The sequence below is a fragment of the Erpetoichthys calabaricus genome, chromosome 15 (assembly GCF_900747795.2).
Source record: "Erpetoichthys calabaricus chromosome 15, fErpCal1.3, whole genome shotgun sequence".
NCBI classification, from domain to species: Eukaryota; Metazoa; Chordata; class Cladistia; order Polypteriformes; family Polypteridae; genus Erpetoichthys; species Erpetoichthys calabaricus.
In genome coordinates this window covers 52,127,261-52,148,495 of record NC_041408.2, presented here as the reverse complement: position 1 = coordinate 52,148,495, position 21,235 = coordinate 52,127,261, and the positions used below count along the sequence as shown (strand labels likewise).

At 37.4% G+C, this 21,235-nt stretch overlaps 1 protein-coding gene across 1 annotated transcript in view; it reads left to right on the top strand.

Annotated features, from left to right (window-relative positions):
• tsnax (translin-associated factor X) overlaps positions 1 to 21,003 on the top strand; it is an 88,804-nt gene extending 67,801 nt beyond the window's left edge. The window contains exons 5-6 of the mRNA XM_028820560.2: positions 5,518 to 5,642; positions 20,177 to 21,003. Coding sequence (XP_028676393.1) covers positions 5,518 to 5,642; positions 20,177 to 20,557 — 506 coding nt within the window. The 3' untranslated portion in view covers positions 20,558 to 21,003. The remainder of the gene's footprint in view (positions 1 to 5,517; positions 5,643 to 20,176) is intronic.
• Positions 21,004 to 21,235: the final 232 nt, after the last annotated feature.

Below are 21,235 nucleotides of genomic sequence, written 5' to 3'. Positions count from 1 at the left end.
TGGTAAACCGGAAGGCACGGACCCAGGTACACGGCGATGGACGCAGGAGACGTAGTGCGCAGGCGCCTACAGCACACAGAAAAGAGGGTTCTGCACTGCACCCCAGAGTCAAACGGAAGACAGTACGGGGTCCGCAAAGGTCCACAAAGATAGTACGGAAGGCGCGAGAAAGTATGAAAGGCGCATGCGCCTGCAACACGCTTCTGATCTAAAAGTCCACACTACACAGCATGGTCCGGGTAATAAGAATAAACAAACTCTCCGTATTAAACGTTCGGCATCCTCACACGTCCAAACCATATAGCATATGTGAATCACATTACAGTGATGCATTATTAACAGTACAACCACAGAAAACGCTCTGTATTAATAGTAAGTGCAATTATACATATTACTAACTGTAGACAACGGATAACTAATGGAGTCACGGTCACGGCTCCAAAACGATCCAGCTCAACTAACGGAGCTACAAAAAATAGCCTGCATAGATAAAATCATTAAACGTGGGCGCCTACAACACGCGTCTGAAACCTTCGAAGCAAAACTGTCTCCAAAACCAAACAGCTCGACTAACGGAGCTACAAACACGAGCCCGCATTGACAAATACAATAAACATAGACGCCTACAACGTGCATCTGAAACTGCGGAAGCAAAGCAGTCACGGGTTCAAAACGAAACACCACGACTGACGGAGATACACACACGAGCCCGCCTGGATAAAATCAATGAACGCAGACGCCTACAACGCGTGTCTGAAATGCCGCAAGCAAAGCAGGCACGGCTCCAAAACGAAAGAGCTCGACTAACGGGGCTACAAACACGAGCCCGCCTGTATAAAAACAATGAACGCAGGCGCCTACAACACGCTTCTCAAACAACGCAACCAAAGAAGTCACGGCTCCGAAACGAAACATCTCAACTGACAGACATACAGAAACGAGCCCGCCTGAATACAATTAATGAACGCAGGCGCCTACAACGCGCCTCTCAAACAGCAGAGGCAATACATAAACGGCAAAGAAAGGAACGACAAACAGCCGCTAAACAATTCCGCCAATTAGCTGACAACGCATTCTGTAATGAGTCCACTATTAATGAACATTCATTAGGATTAATGAAGATCATTTGCTGTCATTGTCATTCACTTAACTTCCCTGAAGAAACAACTGGCATTACAACTAATGAGTTTACACGTTGTTGTCAAAAGGGTGAGGTTAGACTGCCTCCTTTAGATGACTTTCCTGAATATCTACGGAAGCTTCTAACTAACAATGTACCCGAAAGTAAAAACTTTATGGACTGCATTGGATCCTACAATAGTTCATTTCCTTTTGCATCTACCGGGGTAAATATCAGGCCACCAGCTGGCAATGGCAGACCCTTCCTGAAAACAAGCAATACACAGAGCTGATAATGAGAAACATCTCTGAAGTCATAAACGGTCACCCATTAGCTAAGTCTACAAAAGTACTTACAGGATCACATTCTAACAATACTGTTTTGATTCCTACAGTTGACATTCCAAGTTCTTACCTGGAATTACCTTTTACACTTAAACGATGCCAATTTCCCATTAATCCTGCATTTGCCATGACGATCAACAAATCCCAAGGACAAACCATGGACAGAGTTGGCATATACCTCTCTGAGCCTGTACTAGGACATGGACAACTTTATATAGCCTTCTCAAGAGTTCGGCGTTCATCTGACATTAAAGTTAAAGTTGTAGATACTCCATACCAAGGAAAACGCATTCAAGGACAACACACCATCTTTACTACAAATGTTGTGTATAAAGAAATATTCCAATATATCTTTCTAATGTGCCATGCTATGGGTTCTTTACTTCCTTTGTTCGTCATCTACACCTTTACACTCAAATATATCTCATACATACATCAATGTATTTTGGGTTACCCAATACCAGGGGTTGGCGAGCGAAGCCCCCTAGTAAAAATCCTAACCAGCAAGCATAAATGTGAAGAATTGTTATTATTATTTTTATTCTTATTATTGAATGGGATTTCTGTTTCTGCTGTAGTACTAAATAGGTATTGAGTATTATGAAATTTTATTGGTTTTGGTATTAAATATAAAAATACTGGGATCGTGACGTCCCTACTTTTCAGCATCAGATATTCCATTTAAATTGATTTGACTTAAATTATCTTTGCATGAGTCATGTTAACTCAGAAACTACAATGACTAAATGTCATTCATTAAAGTCACATTACATTGAATCTTCCACAAGATATCACAAAACACACAAACTTAAAACATTCAAATCTGCTGAACATGTCAAAGATTGGCATGCTACCACCGTTTTTAAGTTGTCTATTAAAAGCAGAGTCTGTATTGTTCTGACTGAAGTCTCCATTCTGCTACCCCTATGTTTAAACTTTTCCAGTTAGGCTAGACAGTGTAATTTTTTGGTTAATGGAGAATTAACTATTGTAATAATTCCTTTAAATGTTGAATACTTTGTCCATCTGCTTATCGTGAGATACTGTTTGCACTTTTCACTCATTATTAAATAGGTACAGTATATTAACTATGACACCCTACAATGTGTCATGCTTTTATGGTCAAATGTCTGCCAACTTTGCAGCTTCATTGTTAATGATCTTTTTTTAACCAGAATATAGTGGCCTCACCTGTAGAAATTAAATCTAACAAGTTGACTTCCTCACTGTCGCATATTTACTTTGTTTCTTAAACTGTTTTTTCAACCACCCAATAAATATCCCAAGTTGAATTCAACATTTCCCTACTATTGGTGAGAACAGCCTGGTAACATCCTGCTTACCCTCCCTGTCCTGTAAAATGGTTTTCCAGAATTTCTTTGGGACCACCAAAAAGTCACCCAGCATGACCTCACTAAATTCTTCCCATGTACAGTCATATGAAAAAGTTTGGGAACCCTTCTTGATTCTTTGGAGCTTTGGATTCTTTGAGCTTTCAAAGTATCAACTTCCTTTTAATATATGACATGCCTTATGGAAACAGTAGTATTTCAGCAGTGACATTAAGTTTATTGGATTAACAGAAAATGTGCAACATGCATCATAACAAAATTAGACAGGTGCATAAATTTGGGCACTCCAACAGAGATATTACATCAATACTTAGTTGAGCCTCCTTTTGCAAATATAACAGTGTCCAGACACTCATCAAAGATTATAGGAGGTATCTAGATTCTGGATGGAGGTATTTTTGACCATTCTTCCATACAAAATCTCTCTAGTTCAGTTAAATTTGATGGCTGCCGAGCATGGACAGCCTGTTTCAAATCATTCCATAGATTTTCAATGATTTTCAAGTCAGGGGACTGTGACGGCCGTTCCAGAACATTGTACTTCTCCCTCTGCATGAATGCCTTTGTAGATTTCGAACTTCGTTTTGGGTCATTGTCTTGTTGGAATATCCAACCCCTGCGTAACTTCAACTTTGTGACTGATGCTGGAACATTATCCTGAAGAATTTGTTGATATTGGGTTGAATTCATCTGACCCTTGACTTTAACAAGGGCCCCAGTCCCTGAACTAGCCACACAGCCTCACAGCATGATGAAACCTCCACCAAGTTTGACAGTAGGTTCAGTTCAAAGCACTTTGTTCCAAAATGAATCTGGCTTGTCTAAATGAGCATTTCCATACAACAAGTGACTCTGTTCTTTGTGCATATTGTGCTGAATTATAGAACGATGTACAGATACACCATCTGCAGCAAGATGTTCTTGCAGGTCTTTGGAATTGATCTGTGGGTTGTCTGTAACCATTCTCACAATCCTGCGCATATGCCACTCCTGTATTTTTCTTGGCCTCCCAGACCTGGGTTTAATAGCAACTGTGCCTGTGGCCTTCCATTTCCTGATTCCATTCCTTACAGTTGAAACTGACAGTTTAAACCTCTGAGATAGCTTTTTGTAGCCTTCCCCTAAGCAATGATACTGAACAATCTTTGTTTTCAGATCTTTTGAGAGTTGCTTTGAGGATCCCATGCTGTCACTCTTCAGAGGAGAGTCAAAGGGAAGCACAACTTGCAGTTGACCACCTTAAATACCTTTTCTCATGATTGGACACACCTGTCTATGAAGTTCAAGGCTTAACGAGCTAATCCAACCAATTTGGTGTTGCATGTAATCAGTATTGAGCAGTTACATGCATTAAAATCAGCAAATTTGCAAGGGGACTCAAATTTTTGCACAGCCAGTTTTTCACATTTGATTTAATTTCATACAACTAAATACTGCTTCACTAAAAATTTTATTTCGGAAAATACCCCAGTACTCGGATATTCCTAGGAAATGAAAGACATACCACTGTTATCTTTTTTTGTTGAAAGTAGAGTAAATTATCATGCAGGCTGAGAGGTGTTCCCAAACTTTTTCATATGACTGTAAAGGCCTTCACATCGGTTTCAGTTGCAGTTGTAGTCTTTTTGGCCTGTCAGACCCAGAGATACTTCCATTATATGAAAAATATTCTTTCTGTCACTGACACCTTTTTCACCATTGCTGTTCACCAGTGTGTCTTGCGGTTGCTGTGATGACAAACATTTGTCACTTTTTAGCCACAGCATCTTATAGACAACACCATAGCTAACATTCTGAATATGGCACATTCAGATTCCATGACATATACCTACTCTATAATCTATAACACCCGTTTCAATGGTGAGGTGTTGAACTCATCTTGAACAGAGGCATATCTCATACCCTTAAGTGATCCATCAACTCACCTCCTATTTGATAGGTTAGATGACAAGACATCAAAGTTCATTATTCATCTTTGGATCAAGGTGCTATGGGAACCTGTACATTTTTGAACTTGTGTGTATCAAAAAAGTCAGGCCATTCCTCCCCATCACATCCCACTAGATACATTCCACGTCACAAGAGTCAGTTCCATTGTGAAACTCAGTATGTCTATATCTTTCCCACACAAATTATCAGCCACCCTTCACATTGCAGGTGGTGAACATACACAACAGTACAATTTTGCTTCTTCTGGTTGAGCCCGGCTTGGCTACTGATGTCAAATGGACACGAAAAGCACTCACAGGCAAACACTTTTTCCAGACCTTGCTCCAGAAGTGGGTCCCAGTATCCCCTTTCTTTACAGGGTCCATTTAGGTTAGCTGAAAAACTTTAAAGAGTTAAATTTCTGGCTTGTTCATTGTCTGCATGCTTGTTCAGTGTATAAGGTAAACCTACCAGGAGCATTAGGATCCTGGTAGAACAGGACAATTCTTTTTGTATTGTGGACATTATTACAGAAAGAAGGCTAAAAAACAGATGAAGCTGCAACATACAATTCATTCATAAAACTTAATAAACTTTGCAGTGAAAATTTTCAGCAATAATCGGTGACCTGTTTAGAGGCACCACTTATATCACTTTAGCCTCAAAATTAGACAGCTGATCATTCTGGTTCAGGGTCATCTGTTCTAAAAATCAGTAAAATGTGCCACTGATTCATTTTTAAATACTGAAAGCATTTTTTATATTGTTTCAGGAATACAGGAATATGTTGAGGCTATATCTTTCCAGCATTTCATTAAGGAACGTTCATTGCTAAGCCTGCAGGAAATCAACCAACGCTTGATCTTTGCTGACAATGAAAACAGTGAAGGATCACAGGTATAGTCAATATTCATATTTTTATTTCTTGTCACTTTGTGGCTGATGCTATCATTTTATAGTACGAACACAGGTAACCATGTAATCAAGTACTTACTGTACTTGTTGGGGAAAAAATAGTGGTCAGCTGATTAGAGCAATACAAAGAGTACAGTAAGACAAAAGGCAGACGAACCAGAACCAAAAGTTAATTCACCAGTCCTTTCTGTTGAAATAAGATGAACCCTTTAAAGATGAACTATAAACAAGTGTAATGTATTTTAAGCATTTTCCTAAAACTGTAAGCTTGTTATGTATACCACTCAGAATAAACAGTAAAAAAAGGTATCAAAGAAGTGGAAAAAAATGAAATATCTGACCTTTGTTCTTTATTAATTAAAATATTCTTGGGAAGTGGTTCATTGTTAGTCCTGTTAAAATTGGGTCCTTTAAGGATCAGTGCTGAAGTTGATAGAATTTTTTAGTCTCTGTAAAATTATAAAAAAAAAAAAAAAAAAGATTATGGTTTGCGGTTGACAGTAAGTTAGATGGATTGGCATATACTGTACAGTCAGTAAAATCACTACAGATAGAGGTGGTCAGAATGTAGACTTGGGTGGATATTTTCAATTCCTATTCATTTATTTTTTTCAAAGGCTATGTTGGACTGAATGGACTCTTTTTGTTAAGATATTGTCTTCATATTCTAAGTAGCTTGTCAACTGTAGCATTCAATCTTCAACCTGACATAACTCCTTGATACCCTTCCAGTTCTATGGTTTTAATGGGGTTCCATCTTTAGTTTTGCCTACTCTTGTTTATTTTTCAGTTGTTTTGTTTATTTGTTAATGAAACTGAGTTTGTTAAGGAAATCCTTTTTCTTTATTAGGTTTTATGCTGTTTATGATTTTGTAATTTTTTTAGTTTTGTTTGTTTCCTTTTCCTTTTTATGCTGAGGCATATTTTTCTGGTTTGTCCCCCTCTCCTTTTTGTAAGTCTTTTGGTCTTTTTTCTCTCATTTTGTACACCATCATTCTGTGGACCATTGAGGCCAACATTAAGAACCTTCTTTCTTGCCCAAACCATTCCATTCCTTGATATCATCCAGCCATCGTCTTCTTTGTCTTTTTTAAATTTATTTATTTATTTATTTATTAATTTTTATTGTAATCATTCCATACAAATAGATCAATTTATAACCAAACAAAATTGAAGACAAATCAAACCCCACCCCTGAGAAGGAGAGCTAAGCCAAAGGAGAATTGCTTAGGGCTTTTTAATAAGGCAACAATAAATAAAAGAAAGGGAGAAATAAATATATAGGTAAATAAGAGATGGAGAAGGGAATTAAATGTGGTAATAGTTATTTCTCTTATTCTAAAATAATATTGATTAGATCCTGCCAGGTTTGAAAAAGTTTGTACAGATCCTCTGAGAATTTGATTTTTTCCAATTTCAAATAATATAAAACATCGGTTTCCCACTGACTTATCAGAGGAGAGTTAGGATTCTTCCAATTTAACGGAATAAGTCTGCGTGCCAAAAGTGTAGTGAATGCAGTCACCGTTTGCTTGTCCTTCTCCACTTCAAGTTCGTCTGGAAGAACACCGAACACACCTGTTAATGGGTTAGGAGGAATTGTGATACCAAGGCTGTCTGAAAGGCACTTAAAAATTTTGGCCCAAAACGATGTTAGTTTGGTGCAGGCCCAGAACATGTGACCCAGTGAGGCAGGAGCTTAGTTGCAGCGTTCGCAGGTTGGATCTTGCCCTGGAAACATTTTGGACAGATTTAAGTGAGACAGATGGGCTCGATATATAATTTTTAGTTGAATAATTCTATGCTTTGCACGTATAGAGCTCGAGTGAATTCTCTGCTTTGCTACCTTCCACTCCTTTTCTGATATATTGATTAAGAGATCTTCTTCCCAATGTCCTCTTGGATCTTTGAAAGGTAGGGACTCTAATAGGATTTTATATAATGCGGAAATGGTGTTTAATTCCTCGAAATTGAACAGTATTTTTTCCAGCATTGTGGAGGGTGCGAGGTGGGGGAAATCGGGCAATTTCTGTTTAACGAAATTTCTAATTTGAAGATAGTGAAAGAAATGTGTAGCTGGGAGGTTGAATTTTGAACGTAATTGTTCAAAAGATGCAAATATGTTGTCTATATAAAGATCTCTGAGCATTTTAATCCCAAAACTTTTCCAGTTATTAAAAACTAGATATGTTTGCGAGGGTTGAAAGAGGTGGTTCTCTTGCAGAGGTGCCACAGATAAAAGATTTTCCATCTTAAAATGCTTTCTAAATTGGTTCCATATTCTGAGTGAGTAAAGCACAATTGGGTTATTAGTATATTTGCAATAACTTGCATTTATTGGAGAGCAGAGCAGGGAGTATAAAGAAGTACTACAGGATTTTACTTCTATTGCGGACCAAGCCTGTGTATGTTCATTTATTTGTGTCCAGGTTTTTATGGCTTGTATGTTTGCTGCCCAGTAATAAAACTGAAAATTAGGTAAAGCCATGCCATGGATGTTTTGAGTTCCAAATCAATGAGGTTATTGTTGAATCTAACTGTTTAAAAAATGATTTATTGATATATATTGGAATGTTTTGAAATAGAAAAAGAAGTTTAGGAAGGATATTCATCTTAACAATGTTAATTCTTCCGGCTAGAGTGAGATGAAGGGTTGACCATCTATGCAAGTCTTGCTTAATTTTTTCCATACAGACGGCAAAATTTTGTTGATAAAGAGCTTTATGTTTACTTGTGATATTTACCCCTAGGTATTTAAACTGATCTGCTATGGTAAAAGGTAGGGTGTCCAATCTAATATTATATGGTTGTGAATTCACTGGAAAGAGTATACTTTTATTCAGATTAATTTTAAGACCAGATATCTTTTGAAATTCTGTTAGTGCTGTTAAAACTGCAGGGACAGTGTTTTCTGGGTCTGAAATATATAAAACCATATCATCTGCATATAGAGCAGTTTTCTGTTCAAGTCCTTCTCTGATAATCCCCTTTATCTGATTAGAATTTCGACAGTGAACCGGCAGTGGTTCAATGACGATTGCAAACAGTAGTGGCGACAAGGGACATCCTTGTCTGGTACCACGTTCCAGTAGTCTGTCTTTCTAATTTTCTCACCTCTTCCAACCTACCAAGCATCACTGTTTTTACCAGTCTGCTGTCTCCCATTCTTTATACTGTATATGTCCAAACAAGTGCAATTTCCTTGGTTTAACCGTGTCAACAACCATTATTCATCTGTTGAAGTTTTTAGAAATCTTTTTTTTGCTCACCATATCCTTCCAGGATATTCTTATTAGTTTCCTGTAACACACTATTTCAAATGCATTCAACCTACTTACATCACCTACTTTTAAAGTCCAGGATTCATATGCTTGTAGCAATGTGAAAAACACACATGCATCCCTGTATTATCTCACCTACATGGTCTTACACGTTCATCCCCTCCATCCATATTTTTCCTAGAATTGTTATGAATAATTGCCCGAATGTGGGTGGTGGTCTTCTTCTTCTTATTATTTTTGCAGTTATTTTAATATTCTTGCTCTTCTGTATTGTTACCAGACTTGCAAAAGCAGAACATATGATCTTCATTCTGCTTCGAATTTCTTTACTGTAGTCATTGCTTGTAGTTCTCACACTCCTCAAGTATGTGAACTAGTCTGCACATTCAAGTTGTTTACTGTTTATGTATACACGTGCTGCATTGTTGTTCCCCATCACTTTCGTTTTTGTCTTGTCCCTGTTGATATGAAGTCCAAATTCTTAACCAGGTTGATAGAATTCTCTCAGCTGAGTTTGCAATTGGTTTTCCTCTTTTGCCAACAGATCTGTGTCGTCTACAAATCGTAAGTCATTAGTGATTGTTCCCTGTATTATCACACATACATGGTCTTGCGCTTTCATCCTCTCAATCCGTATTTTTTCCCAGAATTGTTATGAATAATTGCAAGAATGTGGATGGTTTTATAAGGTTCCTGTTGTTGCTCTTTCCCACCAATCTGTCCTTTCTTGGCCTTGACAGCCATCTCTGGCGTTTCATATAAGCCTTTTATTTCTCCAGTCATCTCTTCTGTAACTCCCATGGTGAAACACCTTTTCATAAAGTCAGTGAAACAATAGAGGTTTCTTCCTTTGATTGCTTTGCATTTTTAGAGTAATTAAAGTGTCAGGATCTGTAGGATCGTACTTCTATCTTTTCTGTTGCTCCCTTGTTACTCACTCAGGTTTTCTTCCATGGCACCTCTCAGTCTCTTCATGCAGAGTGTTCAGCATTATTTTGCACAGATGTAGAAACGACACCATTGTTCTGTAATTTGTGCAGCTCATGAGATGTCTCTTTTTTGGTTATGCCACCAGGCATGATCTACACCAGGGGTCGGCAACCTTTTGCTAACTGTGTGCCAACTTAAGGTTTCAAATTATTCAGAGTGCCAATATCACATATCATTTTATACAAGTCGAGGTCAATATGCTTATTTTACCATATATTTTATTTTTATATTTTAATTAATTAATATATAGTGATATTCAATAATATGTAAAGTTGTAAACAACATTAAAAGAAATAGAGTTTCTTGAAAGATTTTTAAAAAAACTTTTTTATTATTAATGGGAGCCTTGCCCTTGCATGGTCTTGGCCAGTTGCTCAATATCGACAACATACTTTGTCACTTTGAGTTTGACACAATTTTCTGAATGTTCAGGCGTTAAGCGACTACGCTGTGGATTTAGCACTGCTTTCATGTGAGAGAAAATTTGCTCACAGGAATAGGTTGATCCAAAAGCTGAAAGAAGAGCAAAAGCAATTTTCTTCAAACAGATGTAATAATTCGGAAGGGATGTCCAACAGCTGAGAATAGCTGCAGACTTTTCTAGATTTTCATTTTCCAGAGACTTCCGTAGTTCAACAAATTTTGATGTCCATAATTCTGAAGATCTGAAGTCAATCTGTTGCATTTCAAAGTCATCAATATCCATCCAACTAAATAGTTCCAACTGGGTAGTTTCCAAATCAATTATATCAGGCTTAATGAGATACGAAAATAAGGATCCATGAATGTGAAAGTCTTTACTTCGTTTATCAAATTCTGCTTTGAGTGCTTCAATGTACTCTTGAAGCTCATCTACATTTACTTCAAATTGATTTGAGAGATTCTTCACATTCGGGAAGTACTTGAATGCTTTGATGTTGATATCACGGGTAAAAATGTCTAGTTTCATTGTAAATGCTTTCCAATAGCTGAAAAGATCAAGTACTGTTTGTCCCTGTCCTTGTAATTTCAGATTAAGTTCATTTAAATGTGTGCTTATGTCAGTCAGAAACATCAACTTTAACACCCAGTTGTCATCATTCAGTTCAGGAAAATGTTTCTTTTTTTCATTAAGAAACACCTCACAGGTGGCGCAGTGGTAGTGCTGCTGCTTTGCAGTAAGGAGACTGTGGAAGATTGTGGGTTCGCTTCCCGGTTCCTCCCTGTGTGGATAGCGCTTTGAGTACTGAGAAAAGCGCTATATAAATGTAATGAATTATTAATGAATTATTACCTTAATAGCTCCAAGACAACTGACAAATCTATTTAAAACTTTGCCTCGACTAAGCCAGCGAACATTGCTGTGTAGCAGAAGATCTCCATATTCACACTCAATTTCTTGTAAAAGAAACTTGAACTGCCTGTGAACCAGTGAAGAATGAGAAATTATAAAGTTGACTATTTCAACAACAGTTGTCATCACAGAGACCAAATTCAGAGATGAGGTCTTTGCACATAGGCTCTCCTGGTGTATAATACAATGAAAATTCAAAAGTTTGCGGCCAACATGATTTTCAAGAAGTTTTACAAATCCTTTCTTCTTGCCAACCATTGCAGCAGCACCATCGGTTGTCACACAGAATAACTTGTTTAAGTCTATGTCATGTTTAGCAAAATAACTAATAAATGCAGTCAAAATGTCTTCTGCTTTGGTTGTGTCATGAAGTGGTAATAAGCAACACAACTCTTCATAAATGTGATTATTTTCAGGATATCTTGCAACCAAGGCTAAGCGAGACAAATCGTTTAAATCAGTGCTTTCGTCAAGCGCAACACTAAATACTTGAGATTGTTTTAATCCAGATATTTGTTTAGTTGTTACATTTTCAGCTAAATCAGTTATGCGCCTCTCAACTGATCTTGCAGAAATTGGTATTTCTCTAATACGCGTGAATATAATCTCCTTATTTGGTAAATCACCGAATAAAATTTCAGCACTGCTTAAAGAAGTTTCTTTGATGTATTCTCCGTCTGTAAACGGTTTCCCTTTCAAAGCAATACATTCAGCTATTTTATAACTACATTCAGTAGCTTTAATCTTCATTCCAACTGCTTTGCTCAAAATACTAGTTTGTTTTTCGAAACCAGAAATAGCTTTTTTGATAGCTTCACTTTTCTCTTCTGAGGTTTTAAACTTAGACTGGTGTTTTATTTGAAAGTGTCTTTGTACACTAGATGTGCGACACACAACACTTTCACGACAGAAAGCACACACAGCACGATCTTTTTGTCCAACAAATCCATATTCTTTTGTCCAATTTTCTTGAAATGGTCGATGATCAAGTTTCCTTTTCTTTCCTTTAAACGCAGAATTATAGATCTACATACGTGCATATGAGAGGAAAACCGTCAGTAAACTGTCAGCTATAACTAGTCATAATGACACTATAATGCCGATCGCTGTACACAGCTTGTTTAGAAGCGTGGGCCTTAATTATATTGACGTTTTTTCTAAGTAGATCTAGGAACTAATAAAAATATAACCATCTCAGTTTTTTTATACAATGGATATATTTAGATTAATCAATATGAACCATATATATTATTCAACTACCGGCATCCGGCCTTTGTAGATCTAGATCTGCATATTTGCAGCACGTGACCGGAAAGTCGTAACCAATGTTCATATTAGAAAACATTTATAAAATGCAAAAACCAACGTTGTTCTATAGTGGGTATCGTTAAAATATCACCTGAAAAATTATATCTGTGCTTGTATACAACGAAATCCAGATATACACACAACAGGTTTTAAAGCAAATGCGCCACAATTTTTTATGTAATAGAATTTTGATCTCGCTAGTTGGCGTTACTGTCGTTAGTTTCTGAGATTTCGCATATAGACTGTTCCCCTGACCTACTTAGACTGCTGTTACAACAAGTCTGGATAAGTCTGTGGCTGGCACCCTGCTACGCCCAAGTGCCGAAATGAACGAGGAAACCCCGCTAATCGATTTATAATCAACTTTATACAGGAAACGTGAAGAGTCTGCGTGCCATTTGAAATTGCTTGCCGTGCCAAGTGTGGCACGTGTGCCATAGGTTGCCGACCCCTGATCTACACCATTCAATTTATCCTTCTCCTAAATTTCACTGCAGATCTTCCATATTTCTTCTAGTATTCAAGGTTCTCCTTCCTTAATCATTTCTGCCGGCACCTTATCGATTCCACACCTTTTGGTGTTTTGACTATTTTTATTTTTGATCTTTGGTCTGTTCAACGTTTAAGGATTGATTTCTGGATTTTTTAAAATTTTTGCTTTTCTGTTAAGTTTGTATTTCATGTGAAATGTCATATTTTTGGTTGGGATTTTAGACCAAAACTTTGTATTTTGTTTGTTTCCCTATTTTTCTGATACTTTTACATTTTGCTTCTCTTAGATTGTGATTCTGTATTTAGTACTTAGTAATAATTAATACAGTAGTTTTATACTTGTGTCCGGGCTTTGGAAGTTTCCCAACTCTTTTAGCATAGCATTTCAGCCATATTATAGGAGCTTGAGGTTTCAAATGCTTTTTGTAGGTGGCTAGGTGCATTTCCATTGTAAAGACCATTCCAAAATCTTTATCTTCATACCTTTAAGTACGGTACTTCATGACTGATTCTGACTTGTGTGTTTAATCTTTGTTTTGCAGAAAATATATAGCCTCTCTTCAGCTTAAATTTGTTTTTACTGACAGTTAAACATTAGCTACTTTTATTTGTTGATATTTACTTGAAAAATTGTTCTCAAGTCTGTACAATACAGGTAGTCCCCAAGTAACGGACATCCGACGTACGACTTACTAATGGGGCCGCAGCTGCAACACATGCGCCTCATTAACTGCCGCTCCCTCATCTCCAGCCTGGGGATGCTGCAAGCAGTGGCTGGAGGGGGGCGATTTTGCTGCTCGCGCAGTGTAGTGCCCCTCGGGCAGCTCCCGGTGGCAAGTGGTGGCCCGTGGTCCGTAGTCACTGGGGCTACAGCTATCGCTCGTGTGCAGGACGGAGGCATGATGGGGCTGTTCGCTTCCCGCCCACTATGCCGCCGCAGCCACTGCTCCTGACTGGACACAGGCTGGATGGAGCAGAGAGGGGCGTTTCACTGCCCGCCCATCACACACGGCTGCCCCGTTCGTTCTCGGTGGGCGGCTGGTAATGCTGCAAGTGGTAACCCGGTTGTGGCTGAATGGAGGTCATTGAGGGTGAACGGGGCGACGGGGGGTAGCATTGTAGTGTGCATTGGGTGGCTGCCTATTGAATGGGGGCGGTGGTGGGCGATTCACTACCTGCCTTTGGCCGCACCTTGTTCGTTCTTGGTGGGCAGACGCTGCAGGCAGCATACTGTAGTGGAGGTGACTCTGTGGTGGGCGGGTGATGAACCGCCCCTCGCCATCCCATTCATTCTCAATAGCAAGCCTGCTTGTACTGTTACGCACATAGCAGGAAGTTGTCTCTTGTCAGTACATCAGACATTTTGACGACGGGTGCCATCCTGATGTGATAGTGTGTACAGTGCTGTACAGAAGAGCTCATCTTAACCTTTTGTCTTCACCCTTCAAGAATGTCTCTGAAACACAAATCTGATGCAAGTGCTGGTGATACAGTAAAGAAGAGAAAAACCATCACCATTGAAAATAAAGTAGAAATAATAAAAAGTTCAGAGAGAGGTGAAACTCCATCATTCATTGGCAGAGCACTTGGTTACAGTCAGTCAACAATAGCATTTGTTAAAATAATGTACCTGTTCCGACTTACATACAAATGCAACTTAAGTACAAACCTACAGTCCCTATCTCGTACGTAATTCGGGGACTGCCTGTATTTGCTTTGCTATTAGTGCTACACAGTGCTACACACTGCTCCCATGCTTAACAACTGGCAAGATGTGCCTTTCTTCAAATGCTTCACCTGATTTCTCCAAATGTATGGTAGTTGCAGCCAAAAAGAAAAAGTCTCACGTTTCACCTGTTCATATAACTTAGTTTTACAAACTTTCTGCCTTACTTAGGTACTATGTGTGTGAGGTTTTTTAGAATGTATCTTACTCAGTTCTCTCTTCAGATTTTTTTGTTAGCAATGGTGTACTATGGACCTATCCAAGCTAAACTTTTTGCCAGGTCCTTTACACTGATGTGTATGTTGTGCTTTCCCTTATCAGCTAATGAACAGTTCTGTTTTTTTTTTCATTTTTCTAAGTCTTGCAGATCTTCTCTCAGTCAGTTACCCTTAACTTCCATTTCATAGTGATAGTTTCTCACAGTGAAATTTCCAAGGAAACATGCAGATGTCTTTTTGTAGACATACCCTGATTTGTAAGGGTCACTATATTTTTACAACTGCTTAATCCAATTCAGAGTTTCATGGGCCAAATCATATCCAGACAGCAGTGAATGTAAAACAGGAACCAACCCTGGATGAACTGGCAGTCCATCACAAAGCACACTCATGCACACACACCCACATTTATTTGTGCAGGTCCACATTTGCACAATATCAGAAGAAAAATGAACTGCCATGAGAAAATCTATTCAGACACTGGGGGAGCATGCAATCTCCATGCAAACAATACGTAATAATTTTTAATAATTTTTTGCATTTATATAGCGCTTTTCTCACTACTCAAAGCGCTTAGCAATTGCAGGTTAAGGGCCTTGCTTAAGGGCCCAACAGAGCAGAGTCCCTTTTGGCATTTACGGGATTCGAACTGGCAACCTTCCGATTGCCAGTGCAGATCCCTAGCCTCAGAGCCACCACTCCGCCTTAGGCTTTGATTTGATCCTAGGATTCTGGAACTGTGAAGCAGCAACTCTAATCAGTGTGTCACCATGCTATTTTTTGTGCAAGGCTTATCCTTAATTTCTGTAATTTTGTTAAATTGTTAGTTTTCATCAAATTTTTTAGACTGTCTAGTTTCCTGTGCTCTTCTTTAAAATCTGTTCAGTTTTGATTGTAAAGTTTGCACCTTCTGATAACATATACATTGTAATGTATGTATAATAATTTTGTTTGTTGTCCCAGCTAAAAGACAAGTGCCAAATAAAAAAATCATAATAATTTTCAATAAATCACTCGGCTGCGTGGCGTAGCCCATGATTGTTGATTTTGGTCACAACATCCTGAAATGTTAAAAGGGTCAGAGTATGTGTTCACTTCAGGAGTTGTCTTCACCTGGCTGAACTTATTAAGGTTCAAACAAGTCAATCAAGTTTTGTGGCTTTTGATTTGGAGGTGGAGACAAAAAAAAATTCCCAAACAACTTTAAAGAGGTTTTGTTTATGCAATCTTAGTAAAACTATGAACGTTAAACTTTCTACCAAGGATAATTAAATATTAACAATATTATTTTCATGTTTGCTACAGATGACTTTATATGCAGAGCATCGACGTGAACGACTGATGAAGTACTGTATATAAACATTACAACCATTAATGCTGGATATGTTTATGCAACTAATAAATACAAAATGTTTGTATATTGTAGTTTTGAATTTTTAGATTTTTTTAGAGATGTGTTTAATATGTAAAAATGGTGACATTTCCAACAATATTTTACGTTTTTTCTGTTTTACTGATTTAGTCAGTGTACTATCTATATCTAAAATATGGGCTGTAATATATATGAATTTTGAATATATTCCAACATATATTACAGTTTGAATGTTCATAAGTGAAGACCATCATATTCCGGGTTTCCATCTTTGAAAGGGTCATATCATTCACCACTAAGAGAAAAAAATTTGTTCATCTTTGCAGGCTGTCATCACTTTAATTTGTTTCACCGCTTTGTAAGACATCTGCTATTTTTGCAGAACTCAAATAATCTCTGTCTCACCAACCCAACACGCACTAGTAAGGTGTTATTTTTTTCTTTTTACGATTCTCTCATGGGTGCCCAATGAAATTAGTGCGAAAAATTCAGGAGGAGATAAATTAAAGGCCGAGGAGCAGACAGAATTGTGCTCAGGGGACAGGCTGAAGTCTAAGAAACCAGAAGAAACAAAATAATCAATATTCAAAACATAAGCAAGATCCCAGAATCAAGTCTAGTAAAAAAAAAAAAAAGGAAAAGGTCATAGCTGTTATACCTAGTTATAATTATTCTGGAATGAAATCAAATTGAGTTTGAAATTTAATTCAAAGTCATAATACTGAGTACTGCTTGATACTATCTTAAATATTTGAGGTGAAATGACGTTGTGTCATGCCTGCATGACCTGCAACAGGCACATTCCCATAAACAATGTGCCCAAGGCCATGAAAACAAATACAGAATGGCAACACCAATAAATAACTGTCATGCCAAACTGGTATTGAAATGATGTACTAGAAGTAATGATAAAAATTAGTAAATGAAAGTAATTTCCAGAAAATAAGAAAACCAAATTCATAACACATTCATGGATTTAAGTCTGGTATATTTTCAACTCCACATTCATTAAAGAAACTTTATATTTGATACCCTGTAGTTAGAATATAGCGGGTTGGATAATGGATGGATATGTTTCTCCTTTGGGTATAGTGTGCAGACTTTAGATAGATAGATAGATAGATACTTTAAATAATAAGTAAGGAACAGGAGAGGATATACATTTGCCATTTGCCATCTTTTTGTTTCTTTTCACTGTAAACATGTACGATAACTAGCTAAAGGACCTGAGGATTTATGCATATTTTATCTCCATTATTTCACTTTATTTAACATATACCCTGCCTGGCCAAAAAAAAAAGGTCACACGCTCTAATATTTCGTTGGACCGCCTTTAGTTTTGATTACGGTACGCATTCGCTGTGGCATTGTTTCGATAAGCTTCTGCAATGTCACAAGATTTAGTTCCATCCAGGGTTGCATTAATTTTTCACCAAGATCTTGCATGATGGGTGCATTGCTTCATCTGCCTCTCTTCTTACCCTGATGCGCCCATCACTCTGGAACAGGGTAAATCTGGACTCATCCGACCAAATGACCTTCTTCCATTGCTCCAGAGTCCAATCTTTATGCTCCCTAGCAAATTGAAGCCTTTTTTTCCGGTTTGCCTCACTGATTAGTGGTTTTCTTACGGCTACACAGCTGTTCAGTCCCAATCCCTTGAGTTCCCTTCGCATTGCGCATGTGGAAATGCTCTTACTTTCACTATTAAACATAGACCTGAGTTCTACTGTTGTTTTTCTTCGATTTGATTTCACCAAACATTTAAGTGATCACCATTCATGATCATTCAGGATTTTTTTCCGGCCACATTTCTTCCTCGAAGACGATGGGTCCCCACTATCCTTCCAGTTTTTAATAATGCGTTGGACAGTTCTTAACCCAATTTTAGTAGTTTCTGCAATCTCCTTAGATTTTTTCTCTGCGTGATGCATGCCAATGATTTGACCCTTCTCAAACAGACTAACATCTTTTCCACGACCACGAGATGTGTCTTTCGACATGGTTGTTTAAGAAATGAGAAGCAACTCATTGCACCAGTTGGGGTTAAATAACTTGTTGCCAGCTGAAAGATAATCGCCCATACAGTAATTATCCAATAGGAGGCTCGTACCTATTTGCTTAGTTAAATCCAGGTGGCGACTTTTTTTTTGGCCAGGCAGTGTATAGTCACGTCACTTTTTTGTGTATATATTTGCTCACTACTGACTGAGGAGTGTGTTTGTTGGGAACCAGTGATTAGTAAGGGAAGTGTTGATATTTTTTGTTGGATCAATTCTATCAATGCTTTTGAGAATTCTAAAGATGCAGATTAGATTTCTATGTAGATGTATCTGCCCAAGACTAAAGATGGTTAACTTTGTCAAAACAGGATGCAGCAGGTTGCTGTTCTCTGCAAAGCCTCCAGTGCTGCTATATCTTTTTGTGGCATATTGACCAGATGAATTCCAGTATGTTTATTATCTATTACTGAACAGTTTTTAACAATATAATTTAACATTTTATCAACATGTTTTTGTTGTAGGCAGTTTTACTTTCAGCTAGGGGTTGGCAATACAGGTGAAATTAAATGTCATAATAAAAAGGAACTAACAATAGGAAGATGATTGAAGAAAACTGCATTTGATTTCTAACCCTTCATTTTTAACATGAAATTAATGTGACTTTATGTTTAATATTTTATTTAGTTCTGTGTGTATTGCTGATAAAAATGTGGTTATTTTGTAAATTTCTTGCTTATCTTAGTTATCAACTCTTAGTTTTGTCAGGGGCTTACTTTCGGAGATACTCCTAAAGGTTTAATGGGCTGTGGCACTGACATGGTGCCAAATACACAGCAGATGTTCTTTAACTGGCTTCAATCCAGTACATTTAATACCATGTCCAGGTGGTGGTTGTGACATTTCTTCCCTCTCATATAAACATTTTTTCCTATTATTAACCATATTTCCATATGCTTGGGCAACAAGGACCGAGAATAAATATTTTAAAGCAGCTGCTGTGTTGACCCCTTTGACCACATTCTGAGTGACAAGCTTTCATCCCTATTGTTTTCCACAGGGAAAGGGGTACTTATGTCATAAGTTGGTTTTCCGCTACTTCCTGTGATGAGTTGGCAGCAATATTGCAGACAGCCGTTATTTACTGCAATCAAAACAAGTACCAGATTGTGTAATTACCAATGGCAAAATAAATGCTGATAGTAAAATATATCCGCATCAGATCATAGTGTTCTTTCTTCATTATAAACCACTACTTCCAGAAATGTATATTTATCCTGGGATTTCTTTTAAGGCATCAGTCATATTTGTAGAACTTTATCAGGATTGCTGTTGGCTGGTGTCCTGGCCAGTGAGCCCTCTGGTAATCGCACCTAGAAATACTAGATATACATGTGTATTTATATGTGTGTTTGTTCTAGCAATATATTGTGTATAAATACCATATAATACTAGAATATATTACAAAATGAATCAGAGCTACACTCTAAATTGGCAATTATTTACAGGGCTACATTGTTTGGTTTTAAAAGACAACTACAACTGCTTAACGTGAAACTTGAGCAAAATTCTTTATTCATAGTATAGCTACCAAGATTCAAAAAATATGTTTATGCTATAAAATGAAATAAAAACAATTGCCAGTTCTGTACCATTATAATAATAATAATTTTTCTAAGCAAAATAATAGACCACAATATGAGTTGAATTTATTTTAGAGCAGATATTTCTATGGATCATAGTAATTAAATGGACATATTTAGGAAATACTGATTTTTTTTTTCTTTGCAATCTAGGGCACATCAACTGATCATCCAGAACAACAAGGAAGAGTTTTATTTTTTCAAGTGACTGCCATTGACTATCTCTTAGGAATAGCTGATCTTACTGGAGAGCTAATGAGGATGTGCATTAACAGCGTTGGCAATGGGGATATTGAAACACCGTTCAAGCTCTGCCAGTTCCTTCGCCAGATTTATGATGGTTTCTCGTATATTGGCAACACTGGGCCGTATGAAGTCTCCAAGAAGCTGTACACTTTAAAGCAAAGTTTAGGAAAAGTAGAAGATGCTTGCTATACACTGAAAGTGCGTGGCTCTGAAATTCCCAAACACATGTTGGCTGATGTGTTTACTTCGAGAGCTGCAATGATTGAACCTGATGAAGTAATGTCCTAGTCATAAAATGTATGTTTCCAGAGAGTTAGCAGAAACATAGCCATTTCTCACTCATAGTGCTGAATACGTATTGTTTACTTGTGTTAGTTACCAGATCACAGGCATTCGTTAGCTATGGCAAGAACACAGCCTTCTACTTGTAATTGTTGGGTGTTTCAAAAAGCAAAGATTGTATTATGGCACTTAATTCTATGTAATCTTGAATTTAATACATACTCAATAGTAAATGTGTTTCTGTTATTTACAAGCTACATGTAAAAAGCATAATTTGATTCCAAGTTTTTTTTCCATACTTTAAAGGTTTTTATCATTTCATGTGTATTGAATGATGTATATGACCTCTGAAAGGTGGGAATATGCTATCCCTTGAATAACATCTCCATACAGAAATGTGAAAAAATAAAAATATATAGACTGAAGAGGAAAATAAACACATCTGTGCCTGATGGTGTCTTGTTGGTGGTGTTGGTTACACAGATTGAAAAATTTTCTGAATAGATATATTTGATAGAATCTCATCAAAATAAGACTCTTTGTAGAAATGTATATATGTCACATGCAGCACACATGAAAGTATGAATATTTATTCTTCAGTATATACTTTTTAAATGCATAATACAACTATAATTGTACAAACATTTTAAATTCAAATAGCTTTCTGAAGCATCCTTTCACTGT